The 20,772-nt window shown below is 42.7% G+C and overlaps 1 protein-coding gene across 3 annotated transcripts in view; it reads left to right on the forward strand.

Annotated features, from left to right (window-relative positions):
• Positions 1–20,772, forward strand: part of MSI2 (musashi RNA binding protein 2) — a 762,584-nt gene that overhangs the window by 478,872 nt on the left and 262,940 nt on the right. For all 3 annotated transcript variants that reach the window (XM_088456130.1, XM_088456131.1, XM_088456132.1), the window contains exon 8: positions 13,438–13,520. In XM_088456130.1, coding sequence (XP_088312256.1) covers positions 13,438–13,520 — 83 coding nt within the window. The remainder of the gene's footprint in view (positions 1–13,437; positions 13,521–20,772) is intronic.

The following is a 20,772-nucleotide window of genomic DNA, read 5'->3' on the forward strand; positions in this document are numbered from 1 at the left end:
ATCCTCCGTAGCAATTCCCTAACAGCTCCAGGAAGGCTTAGCAGCACAAGAAGAGATATGACCAGGCAAGTTGAGAAAATAAATTAAGGCACTGTCAACTTTCCTTGTTTCTCCTTTCATTATTAATAGACAGAATGGGGCTCATTTATCAAAAGGAGGAAAAATTAATTGACACAGGCTTTAATATCATTATGCTTGGCTTGTCTGGTCACATTTCTTCATTCTGTGAAAGGCATTTTATTAGTTTACCAGCGCCAGCTGCCACAGCACTGCTGTATGCACAAAACAGGTGCATAAATAAGACACCTCTGGATTAGGGAGGGGAGTTTTTGCTGCTGCATGCAAAGAAGTCTCCCTCAATCATATGTTTCAGAGGGTTGTACCTGATTCCATCCTATTATTAAATATTTATTGGCTTTAATGGTCTATATATGTGACAGTGTTTTGGAAGTATGTGATATTTGTGAGTGCTGTGCTAGCAGTGTAACCTATGAAGAATCTGTATTATTAGTAAGCCTGCAAATGTAATTGCAATTTGCTGTCTCCATTTTTTTTTGCGTGTGGTGTTATAAAATGTCGTTTTCAGCATATTACATGCTTCAGATGAAAGAGAGTCTGTCTTTTGTTTTTTTATATGGATAAATCTTATTGGTCACAAGCTGTAGTATGGTTACCACCTGCATTGTGGTGAATGTGAGAAAATGAGCCACAGAATGTGCAGTCAGTACTGGTTGTTCAGTAAAACGTTATTTTCATTAAGAAAGTATTTCCAATATTTACTTAATAGTTTGATAAATTAAAAACAAATTACATTTCCACTCATGCACTGAGTATCAAAGCATAGATATCAGAGCCTGCAGTTATACAAAATTGTCAAATAAAAAAGTGAAAGGCTTACTTTCTAACAATCCTAAATAATTTTTTCAATATAAATGAATCCATGTTCAAAAAATGCAGTGCCCAACACTGTTAAATTTGTAAGTAAGGCCTACTAATGTAGCTTATATATCAATGGAAACTGATATACAGTAGCCTCAACCTTATATGCTTTTTACGCAGTACTATACAGAGAATACATTAGTCTAAATTCACACACATACACACACTAGGGTTAATTTTGTCAGAATCCAATTACCCTTCCAGTATGTTTTTGGAGTGTGAGAGGATCGGCATCTGCTCTGGAATAGACCTCAATATCCATACTTTCCAGGAAGTTTCGGGAGGCTCCTGAATTTTTGGGTAGCCCCCCACACTCCCGGAAGAGTGTCCAGATCTCCCGCATCCCACCCACTTCTTTGTGAAGTGGGCAGGATGGGGAGATAATTGCCAGTAATCGCGGCTCCATATGAAGGAGGCGCTGCTAAATTATGCAAAAACACGTCATGCGGTCCCTTGTTCATGGCAGTTTACTGTGGTGATTCGTGGCCTAATGACATAGGAGCCCAGCCCCACCCCCGAAGGGAATCTGTATGTGATGCCGCCAGATCTATTCCCAGCAGGCCAAATACCGACGCCGGAAGCACGAACAGTGAAGATCCCGATTAGGGCTGGTAAGTTTTATCCCGGTGTGGAATTTATATGTTCTCCCCTTGTTTGTGTGGGTTTCCTCTCACATTTTTAATACATACTGATTAATTGGCTCCTGCCAAAAAATGTAACCCTAGTGTGTATGTGTTTCTATTTGCTAGGGAATATAGATGAAATCGGTATGTAATGCCGGCTGTCGGGATGCCTCCTGTCAAAATACTGACAGCGGCATCCCAATGGTTGGTATCCCGACAGTATACTTGCGCTTCCCCCTAACCCTCCCTTCTTGTAGCCTAACCCTAACCCTCTGCACCTTAACCCTCTCCACCCCGCACCCTAACCCTACCCGTTAGTGCCTAAGTCTCCCCCCTTAGTGCTTAACCATACCCCCCCAGTGGTACCTAACCCTAAATTCCCCCCCCAAAACCTAACCCTAACCCTGCTACACTGCCTAAACCTAACCATACCCCCCCCCTCTCCCCCGCTCTAACAGCTAAGGGCGCCCAGGACTTACGTTGTTCAGGCCGGCATCAGGATTTCGGTAGGCAAAGGTATTTCGACACCAATCTTAAGTCCCGTGTCGGACTTTCAGCGTGGGGATTCAGACTGCTAGCATGCCGTCCGGCGGTCCGATAAGTACATCTCGTATAGATCTTCTGCGGCAGGGACTGATGAGAGTGACTAAATATTCCCCCTAAAGCATTGCACAATATGTCTGCGCTATATTTCTGTTAATAAATATTGATGTTTTAGTTTTCATACTGGTGTATTATGAACAATGACATGTTTTAATATAGCCACTGTAGTAATGATAGAATGTGTTATACACTTGCAGAGAAATACGTACATTCTCACTCCCTTATCTTGCTGTGTGCCAGAGTCTGCACTGACCATGTGATCCAATAAGCACAGCATTCTCAGAAAAATAATCACATTTATATAGCACCTTTTATATGCCACTAAAAGATTTCTGTTTTAATTTAGGAGGTTGATTTTTCAGTAATGGTTGACTTTCACTGTGCTTCAGGCTGCCTTCAGAGAGCTCGCTCTTTTTTGTTCCCCCTCATGTTTTATTTGTTTAAGTATTGAGCAGTTGTTTGGAAAATGACAGTGTGTTGATTTTTAAGAGGGAATCAATACGCAGAGTTGGAGCTGCCTGCCAAAAGCCTTTCCATGTGGCTTTGTCTGGCAGATTCAGGGCCTGGATGAGTAAATACACTGCATAGCTGATGGGTAGGCAGCAGGCATCAAACATCCTTTAACTGGGCCAAATCAGTCTTCTTTTTGATGCAGCCGTGGAGAGGAAAACAAGCGTTCAGATCACAAGCCTCAAACTTTAATAGCTTCTTAAAGGCCTCAGGATGTCCCGATGAGGTATTAAAGGAAGTAATTCAGGAAGAAAGGGACAAATAACCATCTCCGGATGCTGGTTGACCCTAGGGGTTGACCGCATCAGGGTGTTCAAAGACAATGCAGGCCTGCACTGATCCAAGGAGCTCTTTATTATTACACTGACTGCTTCCCTGTGAGAGCAAGACCCTCATTTCCCTGCCGTGTCTCCTGACCCTTATAAATAACAGGCAAGTTAACGCCTTGTATGCTTCAAGGCACTTGCAAACCACTAAATAGTGTTGTGTGCGCTTGGTGAACCCATTAACTTTTCCTCATTAGTTCGGAAAAGAATGCAAGTCATTTTTCCCTCCATGGCTGTGTTGGTTATGAAGGTGGTGTGGTTTTTTTTTTTCCCCTGGTGGTTTGTGCTATGTAATTTATAACTTCTTTACGTTTTTGATGTGCACTGCTGTGACTTGTAAAGCACCAAAGCAGTTATTCTTAATGGAGAGAACATTGACAGTTAAAGATAGATTCATACAGTTAGATCAGTCAATGATTTTATATTCCTTTTTTTTTTCTCTTTAGTACTCCGATGAAAAAGGTATTTTAAATTGATGATGATTTTTATAGTCAAGCACTAGAACTGCCATATTCCAGACCAGTGAATCTGGAGGAGAATGTTTATGCCGTGCTAAGTAAACTGCTAAGGTTTATGTACTGTATAAAGAAAAACCGAAAGAATAAAAAAAAGTGAAATAGCCATAAACTCATCCTGCTAGCACGCTGCAGATACAGCAGTTCTCCTGTTTTCCAGGTCTGTATCTTAAACACAGCTAATATAGTATCCAACCAAACTGTTCCTTTCCTGTGCTAAAAATTAAATCAAACAAAATAGTAACAATATGACATACTTGCCAACTCTCCCTGATTGTCAGGGAGATTCCCTGACATAGGAGCAATCTCCCTTACTTCCTGACGAGTCCAGCAATCTCCCTGATTGCCCCTTACTCCCATTATGTAGCTGTTACATATAAAAAAAGAGAGATATATATTCAAATGGGATCATTAGAATCATGTCTCTGAATTGGTTATAAGGCACAATGACCCCTATGGTTACATGCATTTTCTGAAAAGTATCGCTGTGTTTTTATCAACAAAAAGATCTTACTAACTGCATTGGGGCTAATTTACATTTGTAAATCAATTTTTATGCTACGCCTCTGATGTAACAGTTTACGTCCAATGTACCGCTACGCTCATTGGTGTTGCTTTCAAAAGTAGTTAAGTATGCAATACAGGTTGAGTCTCCCATATCCAAAATGCTTGGGACAAAGGCTATTTTGGATATCGGATATTTTCCGTATTTTGGAATATTTGTATACTATATTGAAATGTCTTAGGAATAGGGCAAAAATCTAAACACAGAATGCATTTATGATTCATATACACCTTATACACACAGCCTGCAGGTAACTTTATACAATACTTTCAATAATTTTGTGGCTCAAACAAAGTTTGTGTACATACATGAAACTCGTTTATGTTTCATATATACCTTATACATACATACATACATACATAATATAAGTCATTTTAAACTTTATTTTTAATAATTTTGTGCCTTAAACAAAGTTTGTGTACATTGAACCATCAAAAATCAAAGATTTCACTATCTCAGTCATGCTAAAAATATTCCGTATTTCGGAATATTTGGATATGGGAGACTCAACCTGTATTATCTCGTCATTAACATCAATCATATAAGAGAGGCTGCTCCTCTTTATTGATCCTCCATTATTACATGATCCAAATGGGAGGCAGTTATTAGACCAGCGGACTGAATGCCGCCAGTCTAAATACCGACGCCTAAAGCCCGACACGGGACTTAAGATAGGCATCGAAATACTGATACCTATCTTAATCCCGATGCTGGAAGACAGACAGACGCCGGACCGATCGAGGTAAGTCTGGCGCATCTTATCTGTTAGCCGGTGGTGGGGGGGTTAGGTTTAGGCACCCCTGGAGGGACTTAGGGTTAGGCACCCCCAGGGGAGGGTTAGGCTAGGGGATGGGGAGGTTAGGGTTAGGCACCACTGGGGGAGGTTAGGGTTAGGCAACCCCCGGGATGGTTAGATTTAGGGGATGGTTAGGATTAGGCATCCCCGGGGGGACTTAGGGTTAGGCAACCTCCCAGGAGTTGTAGGGTTAGGCACCACCAAGGGAGGGTTAGGGGGGGAGAGGGGAGGGTTAGAATACTTACCAACCCCAGTCGAGATATCCTCCTGTCGGGCTTGTGCAGTCGGTATTTCAATCCCAATCCGATCCAAATAATACATACACCACAAATTTAAAGAGGAGTATGATTAAAAATGACTCCTACTGATGCTTCTTCTTTGGTGACATACCTTGTACTATGCACTCTATTGTACTTATCTGAAGTAATTTTATGAAAACAATAGTTCAACCGCATAAATGGTTCTTCTGTAATCAACCAGAAAGGTAGGAAAAGCATTCTTGGTTTAAAGCAGTCCTTCTTGGAATTTTATGAAAACAATTTGGATCAATGGATGTATATCTCTTTGGATCCTGGAATCAGACCCTCATACCAAGAAAGCACCTGAAACAAAAGGTCATTGGCTACATGTTAGATATTTTGAAATGCTTTATTCTTAAATAATTGGTATTCATTCTAAGAAATGCTTACATAAGATAGCATAAGAAGCAGTAATGCCCCACTGGTGGTGAGATGTAATTAGCCTTCTGCCTCACCCTGGCTGGGTGTGAGCTCACAACATTGGCCAATACCACGTAGCGGGTATAACCGAAACTTTACCCAACATGTTTCATCCTGTAAGCAAGACTTCTTCAGGGGTAAAACAGATAGTAGATGGAAATGTAGCTGAACTATTCCACAGCATTTACAGCTTAAATTCCAATAGTGAAGTGTGATCTCCAGTGAGTCTGTCAGCTAACATAGTGCCTTTTGAAATATGCCTTCTGACAGGGGCATATTTATAATGGGTGAAGGGTGTGCGGGGCACACGGGCCCCTGGATCCAGGAGGGCCCACACTGCACACCCTGCACCGGTATTTTCTAATACTTACCTCTCCGAAGTCGGGTGTCGTAGCCCATTTTTCTGGCGCTTGTGCAGTGGGTAAATCACCAGGAAAATGGCTTGGCGCTGTAGACTCTGGGCACAGACTAAGGCCCAGAGTCTACTGATGAGGCGCTGCGATAAGTGCGCTGCTGGCTGTCAGAGAGCGAGGAGGGGGCACCAGACAGAAACTGCACATGGGTCCCCATCCTCTCTTAATATGTCCCTGTCTCCTGACTCGCATGTATGTGTTCACAATCTGTATCATCTGAGAATTTAACAAATCCTTCTCATTTACAGTGCACATAAAGAATGTCTGCTCTCCAGGAGTGTCACTAAGACTTTGTGGGCCTCATAGCAAAATTTTGAAAGGGCCCCATTGCTTTTAGAGAGAAGGCAAATTGTGCTTTCTTGCCATCTTTATGTTCAGTTATGCAGTGTTGAGCATGGCCTCCATTCGGCCATGCTACTTCTGATCAGCAGTTACCTGCTTTGGGGAGGAGGAAAAGGCACAGTTGGGGATGGCGGTGGGGGCACAGTTAAAGAAGGAGATGGGGTCAGACACACATGGGGAGATGGGACAGTAGCACAGTGGGGTCAGAGGCACAGTAGGGGAGGGATAAGGGTAGAGGCACACATGGGAAGGTTCTGTGTTACTCTATTACTGTGCAAGAAGGGAGTGTAGGGGTTTGGGACACATGTGAATAGAATGAGTCCAGCAATATAAGTGGTCTCTAATGTGAAGCCTCCTGTGAGAGGGAAGCAAGGGGAAAATTAACTTCTATGTCCCCATTTAAAAGCTTTTCTGTAGCTTCTACTAAACACTACGTCATTGTCAGTCAGGGGGCTGTAGGCGCGCTGAAGTCTCTGGCAGCAAATTACTCCTTAGTAACAGGCAGACTTCTGCCTTTGACTCAAAAGCAGTTTGCTGTTGGGACCATCAGTGCCAGTGGTCCTGACCACACACATTCTCACACACACCAAATTCAGTTCAGCTATATCATCTAGTGGTATGCCATGTAGACCTACTTCTGCCATGTGTAGCTCCACCCCCATTCCAGTGTACCTCCACCCCATGTAGCCTTGCCCCCCATGGTGACATAAAGGAAGTCACCAGGGTACGGGGAAGGAGGGTTGTGATCATCAGATAAGCTGCTTTGAGTTCTAATTGTATGGCTTGCGATGCAGTCGCTGTCTTACAGGTTGAAGACTAATAGATGGGACCACTGGCTGCACAATGTGCTGAATGAGGTGAGCTAGGTGCAGGGGAAGCCTGTAGGCCTCTCAGGGGGGATAGGCAGAGAAGGCTGGCTGGTTGGACTGTGGGGACAGTGCAGAGAAGCTGGCTGGACTGGGGGAGGACAGTGCAGGGAAGGCTGGCTGGACTTGGGGGGACAGTGCAGGAAAGGCTGGCTGGACTGGGAGGGGATATTGCAGAGAAGGCTGGCTGGACAGACAGGGGACATTGTAGGGAAGGCTGGCTGGACTAGAGGGGGGTTGGCACAGTCAACATACCTGCTTTCTTAGTTTTCCTGATAGAGAGCGGGCCCGGGTGGCAGCAGCGAGGAATGCACTGAGGCAGGCCAGGGAGGAGGAGAGCATCGGTGCTGCGGCTTTTGAACAATGACGCCAGCCGCGAGCCGCTCCTGATTCGCTGCCGTTCCACGAACTGTGATTGGCTCGCACCCGGCTCCATTGTTCAAATGCAGCAGCGCCGATGTTCTTCCTCCCAGCCTGCTGCCCAGTGCATTCCTCGCTGCTGCCACCCGGGCCCCCCTCTCTCTCCTGGCCCAGGACTGGAGTCCTGGCAGTCCCCCCCTGATGGCGGCCCTGGCAGTAAACATTTTCCTTGCTTAAAGCAATCAGGCCCAGAATGTCAATAAGTATACTGAATATGAATTTTCTTCTGACGTTTAATTATTTACAGGTGCAGTTTTGAAATTAAAATATATAGCTTGCAGTTCCTTTTCCACTTAAATAAAATCACTACATTTCTTCTGTGATGCATCATTTATTTATTTATTTTTATAGATCTATATATATATATATTTTTATATAGCCTACACTTGCTCTTTCTTCTGCTGTCTGTGGAAAGATATAGCTGTTAGCAAGTACTTGTGACAGTGACACCCACAGAATAACTTCTGGTACTGTACGTAATTTATTATTTATTTATTACCAGTTATTTATGTAGTTCACACATATTCCGCAGTGCTTTGCAGAGACTATTGGTCCTTTCACATCATTCCCTGCCCCAGTGGAGCTTACACACTATGGATAATTTTTGTTGGGACCCAATTAACCTACCAGTATATTTTTGGAGTGTGGGAGGAAACTGGAGCACCCGGAGGAAACTCACGCAAGCACAGGGAGAATATACAAACTCCGCACATTTAGGATCATAGTGGGAAACGAACCCACGACCTCAGTGCTGTGAGCCAGTAATGCTAACCATTACACCGTCTGTGATATCCATGCTTTTAAAAAGTCTTACTGTCTACTAAATTTCCCCTTCATCCCTATCTCCCTCTCTTTTTTTTTTCTTCTCCTCAGTCTCCCACATCCATTTTATTTTGATTTGTCACTTTTCACTTTATCGTCTTTCCGATTGTTCCCCATTTTTTCAGTACCCCCTCCCCTTTTTTCTTAACTGTTTTGAAATTATATCCTTATTTTGGTTCTTTTATAAGTTTATACTGATTGACTGGTGGGTCCCGGGTCTACCATGTAGTCTACCACTCAGTTGTATATTTTTAATATATGGGTGTCTTACCTTTTGTCTTATGTTTGTACACTATTGTTATGTATTCTTGGTTGCCACTAAGATTTTAATTGACATCATCAGGACTGTTGAGTCAGTACATCAAGTCAGTACATCAAGTCTTCGACTCCTTTATTTTACTTCTGTCCAATTTCATAAATGGCAAATACCTTTTTACATGCATTCTATCTAGTCTACAATAGGTTAATTAAATCTCTGTAATACATTATTTCATTAAGGCTCAAATAGTAGTTTAGGTCATGAGCTAGTAGAACAATGCATGTGAATTACCACAGCAGAGTAGGTTCATTATATTGCAGTGTAATATATGACAGCTGCACGTGGTAACTGGTAATTATTGCATGTAGTGGGTGGCGGCAGCTTCGATTAACTACTGCATGGTAGTACCGGGTGATGGTGGCAACATGGGGTAGTTAAAAATAAATAAATAATTATTTTGCCAAACTCTTCTTTGGACAGAAATAGTCCTTAAAATATTGAGAGGAATAAATTAGTTCCTATCCAAAAAAATGTGAGTGAACACTTCTGCCAACAAGTAATTTATTATTAATTACTCTAGAGCTGGCATGTCAAACTCAAAATACCAACTGGGCCAAATATTCAAGGCCTAAGAGTGGGTGGGCTGCAAGAAAAAAAAAGTAAATTTACTGACTATGGGGGCCCCATAGCAAATTCCTCAGGGCCCCCATAAGTTTACCTATACAGTGCCCCTGTAGTTGTGCCCATTTTGCAATGCACCCTGTAGTTGTGCTTCTTATGCAATGCCCTCTGTAGTTGTGCCCATAATTCAATGCCCTATGTATTAGAGCCCATTATACAGGGCCCCAGTAATGCCCCTAGTAGTGCCCCTTATGCTGTGCCCCCTCCCAGTATAGAACATGCCCTACTCCCCTGTGCAGTACTTGCCTTTCTACATGCTGGTTGCTTGGCACCACTCCAGTCCACGCCGTCAGCACTCCCTTGTAGGCTCTGCTGCTGACTGGGTCTAACTACATCCAAGCCGGCAGAAGCAGGCTCCTCTCATTGCGGGTGATGTCATGATGTCACCCGCTCACTGCATCACTGGAAACGCTGGCCTCTGAAGTGATCGCTTCAGAGACCAGCGTTCCCAATTTTAAATACAGTAAACACTGAGTGGAACTGAGTGAGCCACATCATATATGTATTTGGGCCCACACTGTCGGTCTGCATAAAATGCTTATTTGGGCCGCGAGTTTGGCATTCCTGCTCTAGAGTATATGACAAAAGGGTAATTAAATACATAATTCCACTGTCATGTATTCTCGAGTAAGTAGTCACAATCCTGCTAATCCTCACCCCTGCTGTACCAACTTTAGTTTAGTACTCCACACTTGTCCCTGGCCTGTACTTGTACCACTACCAACATTATTAGTATAATTTTATGTGTTACTTACACTCACACAGATCAGCCTGGAAAATATACACTCAAACTTTATTTTACTATGCAGCTAGATGTTTCCTGTTTTGAACAACACTTTGTTTCAGAACAAACACTGCTGTGCTGGTCTTTTTTTTTCTTTCTCAGTTAATACTTTATCGGCTTTCTCCTCTCGTCGTTTAGTTATTTTTTTTTCTTCATGATAATTATCTGGCTTGTGTATGAAGATTCTTGAGACTGATATGGAAGAGGAAGCAAAGAGTTGTGGTATGGTACATCATTCAGTATGATAATAATTAAAACGTAATTAGAATAATTAAATTAGCACTTACATGTTACATATTTGAATTTTCATAAGAATAAACAGTTTCGGTCAACATCTAATATTCATACTATTTGGGTCCTCTCTGGAACGCTGATTATATTAGTTTTCACATTTTCTTTGAATTTCTCCCTCTATATAAATTTTAATATATTTTACATTGCTAATTTACAATAAACTATTTATTGGTTGAAATAATAAGTTATGTTTTTGTATGATCATAACAGATGATGCACCATTCCATAACACCTTGCTTTCTCTTGTTTACGATTTTGTTGATGGTAGTACCTCTCTTACAAGTTATTTATTATAATATATGACAGTTTTCCAGTATATACACCTCTGCAATATCTTTCTTCCTCTTTATGATATGGGAACATGCCAGGGAAAAGGGGAATGAGGAGTTGTGACGCCTGTACATGCGTTAATGCGATCACCAATATTTATACATTTTTATTTTGAAGCTGGAGACAGTACATTTGCATTCCACAACCATGGACATTATTTCTCTCACAGTGCTGGTGGAGTTTACCGAAAAGTAACATTTGATTTGGAGGAGAGATATTAAACTGTGTTTGAAACCCTTCCAATTTATACAGGAGGAGACTGGCATTAAAGGGAGATGTACTATAGTGGCACTCACCATGCTGCTATAGCTTTTCATGTTTTGCCTCTCATCTTGGCCGCAGGAGTGGGGGAGAGAAAATTCCCCCCTCCGGTAATCCTTGCTTGTCCCGCATTGCTTCAGCCTAGTGCTGATGTGCTGCATCCTGCCTCCTGGCCAGTTTCAATGCCCATGCATGGGATTTTGCAAACATTGCGAAATCTTGTGCGCAAAAGGACTGCTACTGACGTCGCTGCTCCATAGCACACATACTGGGAGGTAAGTCTGCCAATATATGAAGACAACAAAAAGCCACAAAAGTGAGCTTATAGTTTTTGTTTTGTTTTTTAGTAAAAAAAAAAATTGTTAGATGTTTGCAAATACTACAGGGAAAAGTGATTTTCTCTATGGTATCTGCTTTTATATATATAATATATATATGATCGATGTAAGTGTCAAACAGCATTGGTTATAGTGCTTTTGACACTTAACTCTCTGTACTTCTCCCGTTAAGTTTGTAAATATGTTGTGCAACATTTAAGGTTCATGTGCTAGAGGAAGAGTCGTGTAAATAAAAGTGGTTTATTTTCACAATTGATGGACTGGTGTACAATCTTTGAACATCTGCACTGTACCAACATGTCAACATTTGTGTCCACCCACTGCATATTTACATGCTAAGAACCCATGTATTAGAGGGCTCTCTGGTCAGGTCTTTTCCAACCAAAATCTAGCCGTAGCTTAAGAGGAAGGGTTTGTCATGGTCTATGGCACACCTTGCTTACATACTCTCCCGGAACCAACGGGAGACTTCTGTTTTGTTGTTTGCCCGGAAGAGTGGGTGCTCATCCCGCATCCTGTCAACTTCCTAGTGGAGTGGGCAGGATGGGGATGAAATTTCAGGGAATTGTGGGGAGGGGATGGGGCCAGTATAACGCAGTTTTATGATCACATGATTTGGTCCTGCCCCTCTTCATAGACATGCAATTTGTGGCCTTTTACCACGAGGGATGAGGCCTAATGATGCTAATAGCCAACCCCCTCACCAGCCTCTCCTCTCTTCTCTTCTCCCACAGAGGAGGATGTCAAAGTAGGTTAAGTATGGCTTACAGTATATGCCAGAGAATTGACAGATCTATTTTTGCAAAGTATGTAGCAGAATCTGTAGAGTCTCTTAAGTAAGCTAGTGGCCTTTTAAAGCTGCCCCACCACCTATTTAAAATATTCTACTGTGACTTCAAACCGACCTGGAGACTTGGGGGCTGCTGCATACAACTTTTTTCTCCCCAGGTACCGCGCTACTTTTGCAAAACAAAAATGGCAAATAAAATGTATTAAATTCTTTAAGTGTTGATGGAAGGAGTATGTGAGTGAAAAAAACAATCATGAGCGATTGCAGATTCCCTATTTAGTTTTCTGCCCAGGGTTGCAAGAGAAACTGACTCCAGCTTGGGGGATGGGGCATATTAGTAAAATCTTTTTATTTGTAGAACAGCTTTAAAGTCACATTCTGCTATTGTCCTGCCCTGGCATGTTGTGCGACTGGAATTTATTTATACATTTGGATCTCTGTGACGGCTTACTCCACTTAAGTTAAAAACAATAAAAAAAATGTGAAGTATAATATGCACTCCAAATAACAGTAAATAATAATATTTTTGCTAGTTAAGTAATTCACTCTATTAAAGCTGACTTACTGTTGCCTTTAAATCTGTAATGTTGTAAATCCATTTTATTATAAGTTTTCTGTTACCACAGGAATGTTTGATATTACAATGGTGGTACAGGTTGAGTCTCCCATATCCAAAATGCTTGGGACCAGGGGTATTTTGGATATCGGAATATTTCGTATTTTGTAATATTTGCATAAAATAATGAAATATCTTGGTAATGGGACCCAAATCTGAACACAGAATGCATTTATGTTTTATATACACCTTATACACATAGCCTGAAGGTCATTTTATACTATATTTTTAATAATTTTGTGCATCAAAAAAAGTTTGTGTACATACATGAAATTCATTTGTTTCATATACACCTTATACACACAGCCTGAAGGTTATTTTATACTATATTTTTAATAATTTGTGCTTTAAACAAAGTTTGTGTACATTGAACCATCCTAAAGCAAAGGTGTCACTTTCTCAGTCATGCTAAAAATATTCTGTATTTCGGAATATTTGGATATGGGAGACTCAACCTGTACATATTTTTGCTTTGTATCCTGTTGGTTTATTATTGTATCATGTGGCATATTGCTTAAATTACTGCCTGATCTTTTGTGTTTTTACGTAAAGCAACATTGTAAGGCTGATGCATCCAAAAATATTGTTACATTTTTAATGTAATAAACATAATTTTCTTTTATAGGTTTTGGCTTTGTAACCTTTGAAAATGAAGACGTTGTGGAGAAAGTCTGTGAAATTCATTTCCATGAAATAAATAACAAAATGGTATGTTTCTTCATAAAAATTTTCATTTGATTTAACCCTTGATAAGTTTTAGATCTTAAAAATATGGACATAGACGATGGTATTTAACTATTGCATAATTAACGAGGCTTAAAACAATGATCTTTCTAGTTTTTCTTTTTATACACACAAGTTATGTGAAACAGTAAAAATGTATAAAACTCTGGTGCCCATACATGCTTTAATTCTGCTGATGAAATAAGTTGCTATACACCTAAATGGACACTAATGGTGCATGCACACGGTACGATCAGTCAGTGATAACAATATCGCTGACTGATCGTCCTCCACCTTCCTGGTGTGCTGGATGATCGTTATCACTAACCCACCAATGACGGGCCAGCGAGATCGCGGGTCCTGATGTAATTTGGACTATATCGACCAGGTTGGCCTGCATGCACAGGTGATGATCGATATCGTTATTGTCCATATGTGCCCGCGCTAGTTCTGAACGATAATGATATGGTCGATATCTTTATTGTGTATTTTTATCGTATTCTGTGTATGCGCCATAAGGGCCTTATTCACAGTCAGTCCTAAGTGCAAGTTGATATACCTTTCAGTCTCCACTTAAATTGGATTTTATTACTGCATCTTTTCACAAACTGCATATTTTTTCTGTTTTCAAATATGACTTGAGACTATCAGGGACTAGAGGGCTGAGACAGGTTTTGGAATAGGTGTGGAATAGCGGAAAGGGGGTGTTGATGCAACTGCCGTCGGCTTGAAGTTGCAACAAAAGATGCAGTAAAGGCCTGGCAGGTTAGTCATGTAAAGACAAACATGACAGCCAAAACCCCTGAAGAGGTCTGACTTGCATGAGCTCTGATGTAAGTGTAAAATATGAGTTTACACAAATAATCATTCAGACTCTATTGGGTACTTATCTGCTCTGTCTGATCATCTTCAACATTTTCTGTACTGAGTCACTCCTCTAGTTAGTCTCCTCTCAGCCAGGTACGACAAGTTATTGGAGCTGCAGCCAAGGGGAGGAAGTCGCAGCTCACTATTTGCATCTGTGAATAGGTCCCAGAGATGCATTTTTTTTTTTTAATTTTAGTACAACTATGAATAAGGCCCTAATTGTTGTTTTTAAATCCCAATGGACAATTCATTGTGAAAATCCATGTACAGTTTACTAAAATAATATATATAATATATATATATATATATAATATGTGTGTGTATGTATATAAAATCTATATTTATAATTTTAAATGTGTAAGCTACTGTAATACTAATTGCCCTTCATAAAAAAACTACCACTTTTACATTCTGTAGAATAACTAATTACATGATTGTTTATATTGAAACAAAAAAATCAAGTTCACAAGGGGGATGCAGGCCATGCCGGGTGACACCGTCTGAGGGGGTGACACCAAAATAGCAGAGCTGCTCTGCTATTTTGGTGTCACCCCCTCGGATGGTGTCACCGAACAGCGATGCAGTGGGGGTGATGGATGATGCTTGCATGTGTGCATCATCCACAATGTACTCAGATAGGATAGGGGCGTCCCAGGAGATCCCAGTGCACTGGGCAAGCCCCCATGTGACAAGGTGCCCCAAGCCCCTTACATGACACAGACACACATCCAAAATGGCCCACATCAGGGGCGTGGCCTTGTAGGCATGATGTCATGCCCCCGATTGCACGTGCGTGCCAATGAGGTAGTAAGTACCGCACTGGGTGTCACCACATCCAGTGATGCCTCTAACTAGGGATACAAAAATGGTTGTAATTTTGCAATTATAGTTGTGGAATTTCTTTATAGAGGTATAGTCTGATTTGATCAGACCTAAAATGTCCCAGATTTGAAACTGAGACTATCAGGATGTCTCCATCATCTGTTTCAGACCCCACTTTTTCTGACAGGGTACTGATATTAAAAACTCCAGTTGAGGTACTGTAGGTCTGGTCATAAGCCCAGTCTACAGTGATCATGTTTGCACATTATAATCTTTAGCCCAGTTCAATATAAATTCAGTATAATTTTTAGCCCAGTCTCAGCACTGTGGAAGGGCTTCACAAGCCATACATTATTTATAAAATTATATTAATAGTATATTTTATTTTAATTCCCATATTTTGCTTTATTTTAACTTTTTTTTGTGCTTCTTGCTTCTTCGAGCAGTGCAGTTATGTATGCATTGTATATTGGCCTTGTATGTGTTCACAGAGTATAAATTCAATAATGGAGCTTTTAGAGCAGATAAGATCAAAGCAATCTTCTTAGCATATGCTGGAGGCCTGACTCGATATTTGACTTGCTAATTCTTTCCTAGGGCACGGAAATAATATTGTTCATTTTGTTCTTACCGTTACATACAACAAGAAAAGAAATACCTTGCATTAACTCTATTTAAATCCTTTTTCTGTTCCCCAATTCTACTGGATTATGGTTTCATTAATCACACTAGAAAGAAGGACCTTTCAGCAGGGGTACCTGTGCTTAAGTAACTTAGAACAGCAGCAACATTTTATTTAAACAAAATATCTTTTTATTATGAAGGAAAGTTAATTTATATCTTGTCATCCAGTAGTGGTGGGAATGCTTCCAGGGTTATATAATTAAATAAAAAATATATTTAGGTTGAATAAATCTGTAACACTCTTTTTATGTGGTCTGTAAGGTGTTTAAGATGTATTTTTCCAATATGTTTAGATGTCAGGTGTGGTGAGTAGAATGTCCAAATGCATAAAATAATCATGTTCCGGCATGACTTTAGACTGGGGCTGCATATATCTTATAAGGCCAAACACAGATCCAATCCAAAGAATGCCACGGTTGGCAGTGTGATGCGGCTGGGCTGGTACCTGCTGCTTGGCGGAAGGTAGGCTGTTTTCCTGATAACTTGGTTAAATGTTCTTCCAGGCCAAACTTCAGTTTTCAGTTGGTTTACAAACTACACATCCACACTTTTCCTCCAACCTTTATCTGGATATTTCCTCTATTAGTTAACTCAAGATTTATTGACCATGTTATTTTGCAGAAGGTAATTGTGTAAAGTTTATTAAATCATTTTAAGTCTTTATGATTTCTTACAAGTTTTTCAGGAGTTGCATCATATTATAATGCCAAATCATGCCCTAAAACAAGTCCTGTTCTCCTCTCATTGTAAACTTCAAGGTTCACACCAAGGTAAGTACTAGATGCATTCATTTGTAATTTCTTCTACAGGTTGAGTCTCCCATATCCAAAATGCTTGGTGTATCTTGGGAATGGGACCCCAATATACACACAGAATGTATTTATGTTTTATATACACCTTATACACATAGCCTGATGGTCATTTTATACTATATTTTTAATAATTTTGTGCATCAATAAAAGTTTGTGTACATACATGAAATTTATTTATGTTTCATATACACCTTACATACACAGCCTGAAGGTTATTTTATACTATATTTTTAATAATGTGTGCTTTAAACAAAGTTTGTGTACATTGAACCATCAGAAAGCAAAGGTTTTACTTACTCAGTCATGCTAAAAATGTTCCGTATTTCGGAATATTTGGATATGGGAGACTCAACCTGTATTAGTACTAATTGTGTAGGTTAGCTCCTTTACGTTGCATTTATACAGAAGACATTGGCCCTCATTCAGAGCCGTACGCTCTGAGCAGAGCGCACGCTCTGAATGAGGGCCGCCCTCCATAAAAATGGAGCGTCCTCCTGGACGCTCGTATAGCTGTGGGTCACCACCCACAGCCTATACGAGCGTGTAGTTTGATGGCCGCGATGGTCGTGACCATCGCGACCATCGAAACTGCGAGCCGGAGCCTGCGGTTGAGGTTTTCAACCGCAAGCTCCGGAGTGATTTTGGCTCTATCAGAGCCAAAATCACTCCCACTGACATCACTAGTGATGCCAGTGGGCCGGCTTCTGATGGGAGGCGTTCCCGTGGGAACGCCCCCATCAGGGAGCCACGCCCCCGGCACGCCCACCAAAGGGGGCGTGCTGTCAATCAACATCAACAGCACGCCCCCTTTGATCAGACACAACGAGCGAAGGACTTTCCTTCGCTCGTCGCGTCTGGCGCATGCGCACGACGGAGCTCCCTCCGTCGTGCGCATGCTCAGTGCAGAACATCGACCCACTTGCGAGCGGACAGCCGCTCGCGAGTGGGTCTGAATCAGGGCCATAGTTTTAAGTTTCCAAGTACAGTAAACTTTGCTGTTGAGCAGGTGCATTTGAGTACACTATGCATTGTCCTGTCTTAGCGGACCTACCTTCATGCATTTCAAAGACTGTCATTTATTGCATTTTATGGTGCATACACACGGTCAGATTTTTCCTTCAGATATGAACGATAACGATTAAAAAATCGTTCAGTCGTTCATATCTGAGGGAAAATCTGACATATCTGACATGCCTGAACGATGGACGATCTACAATGCGCGTTCCCGTTTGTCAGATAACAATATCTGACATCTGATGTGTTTGCAGTCAGACTTGGACGATTCCATTCATTTTAATGCAGTCAAAAATCGTTCAATCGTTCAAATCGATCAAATCGTTCAAAACTTTGGTAAAATCGTTCATCTGACAAATCTGACAAGTCTGACAAATCTGACCGTGTGTATGCTCCATTATATGCTCATCTTCAATAAATATAACTTATACAGCCCAAGGCATACTCCTAAATAGAGCATTCGGTTAAATATACCGCGGTAGGTGTGGGTTAGGTTTATGTCCTTCAGGGGGGGGGGGGACTTAGGGATAGGCACCCCCCGGGAGGGTTAGGCTAGGGGAAGGGTGGGTTCGGGTTAGGCACCCCCGGAGGGAGGTTAGGGTTAGGCATCCCCCCGGGAGGGTTAGGTTTAGGGTGCGGGGAGGGGGGTTAGGTTTAGGCACCCCTGGGGGAAGGATAGGGTTAGGCACTAGGGGGGAGGTTAGGGTTAGGCACCCCTAAGGGATCTTCACCCATCGGGCTGCCGGCATCGGGATTTCAACTGCCGGCCTGATGTCCGGCGGTCATACATACCGATTCCGCGCAGTACATGTGTCAATTTGCTACCTTCAGAGTAGTACGCAAACCCAGTGATTGCAAATACGTGCTATAGTGCATATTTTACTCTTAAATGAGGATCAGGGTCTCAATTTAACAGAATTGGTGGATGTCATGGGAGGTGCCAGGCCCTACAGCCAATCCCATGGCCCTGTATTTCCCTGGCCCGTCCAATAGCTGGGCTGCTGGAAGGACTATAAAAAGTGGAGGAGGAGCCAACCATTGGCACCATTCATTCCTGGATGCTGTGGCACCCGACATATACAGCTCTGGCACCCTATGTATACAGAAGGCGACTCAGCACCTCTGTAGACTCCTCCTTCTCGGTCTCTGCACACACCTTCCCCGACGGTCATCCGGTGACTCTCCCGGCTGCAGCAGCAGTGTTGTTGCCCCCAATTTCATCATGTTGGTGGGGCCAGGCCTTTTCAGCAGCCTGCTTTCCATCCCCGACTCCTTCAGCCAGCTCTGCACAAAGAAAGTCAGTGAGGTGGACACTGCCCAGGCCAGTAGGTAGCTGGAGCTCTACAGCCAGGTCCTGAGGGACAAACTAAGGCTACAGCTCATGCTGGATGAGATAGCTCTGGTGATACAGACGGGAGCTCCCAACTGGAAGAGGTAGCTACTTTACCCAGTGCTGCCTGCCTCTAACCCCCTCCTTGCCCCAGTACTGCCCCAACTGCTATCTACCTTACCCCTGTCCTTTACTTTGGTAAAATCGTTCATCTGACAAATCTGACAAGTCTGACAAATCTGACCGTGTGTATGCTCCATTATATGCTCATCTTCAATAAATATAACTTATACAGCCCAAGGCATACTCCTAAATAGAGCATTCAGTTAAATATACCGCGGTAGGTGTGGGTTAGGTTTATGTCCTTCAGGGGGGGGGGGGGACTTAGGGATAGGCACCCCCCGGGAGGGTTAGGCTAGGGGAAGGGTGGGTTCGGGTTAGGCACCCCCGGAGGGAGGTTAGGGTTAGGCATCCCCCCGGGAGGGTTAGGTTTAGGGTGCGGGGTAGGGGGGTTAGGTTTAGGCACCCCTGGGGGAAGGATAGGGTTAGGCACTAGGGGGGAGGTTAGGGTTAGGCACCCCTAAGGGATCTTCACCCATCGGGCTGCCGGCATCGGGATTTCAACTGCCGGCCTGATGTCCGGCGGTCATACATACCGATTCCGCGCAGTACATGTGTCAATTTGCTACCTTCAGAGTAGTACGCAAACCCAGTGATTGCAAATACGTGCTATAGTGCATATTTTACTCTTAAATGAGGATCAGGGTCTCAATTTAACAGAATTGGTGGATGTCATGGGAGGTGCCAGGCCCTACAGCCAATCCCATGGCCCTGTATTTCCCTGGCCCGTCCAATAGCTGGGCTGCTGGAAGGACTATAAAAAGTGGAGGAGGAGCCAACCATTGGCACCATTCATTCCTGGATGCTGTGGCACCCGACATATACAGCTCTGGCACCCTATGTATACAGAAGGCGACTCAGCACCTCTGTAGACTCCTCCTTCTCGGTCTCTGCACACACCTTCCCCGACGGTCATCCGGTGACTCTCCCGGCTGCAGCAGCAGTGTTGTTGCCCCCAATTTCATCATGTTGGTGGGGCCAGGCCTTTTCAGCAGCCTGCTTTCCATCCCCGACTCCTTCAGCCAGCTCTGCACAAAGAAAGTCAGTGAGGTGGACACTGCCCAGGCCAGTAGGTAGCTGGAGCTCTACAGCCAGGTCCTGAGGGACAAACTAAGGCTACAGCTCATGCTGGATGAGATAGCTCTGGTGATACAGACGGGAGCTCCCAACTGGAAGAGGTAGCTACTTTACCCAGTGCTGCCTGCCTCTAACCCCCTCCTTGCCCCAGTACTGCCCCAACTGCTATCTACCTTACCCCTGTCCTTTACTTTGGTAAAATCGTTCATCTGACAAATCTGACAAGTCTGACAAATCTGACCGTGTGTATGCTCCATTATATGCTCATCTTCAATAAATATAACTTATACAGCCCAAGGCATACTCCTAAATAGAGCATTCGGTTAAATATACCGCGGTAGGTGTGGGTTAGGTTTATGTCCTTCAGGGGGGGGGGGGGACTTAGGGATAGGCACCCCCCGGGAGGGTTAGGCTAGGGGAAGGGTGGGTTCGGGTTAGGCACCCCCGGAGGGAGGTTAGGGTTAGGCATCCCCCCGGGAGGGTTAGGTTTAGGGTGCGGGGTAGGGGGGTT

The sequence above is a fragment of the Taudactylus pleione genome, unplaced genomic scaffold, assembly GCF_031769625.1.
Source record: "Taudactylus pleione unplaced genomic scaffold, aTauple2 ptg000687l, whole genome shotgun sequence".
In the NCBI taxonomy this organism is placed as follows: domain Eukaryota; kingdom Metazoa; phylum Chordata; class Amphibia; order Anura; family Myobatrachidae; genus Taudactylus; species Taudactylus pleione.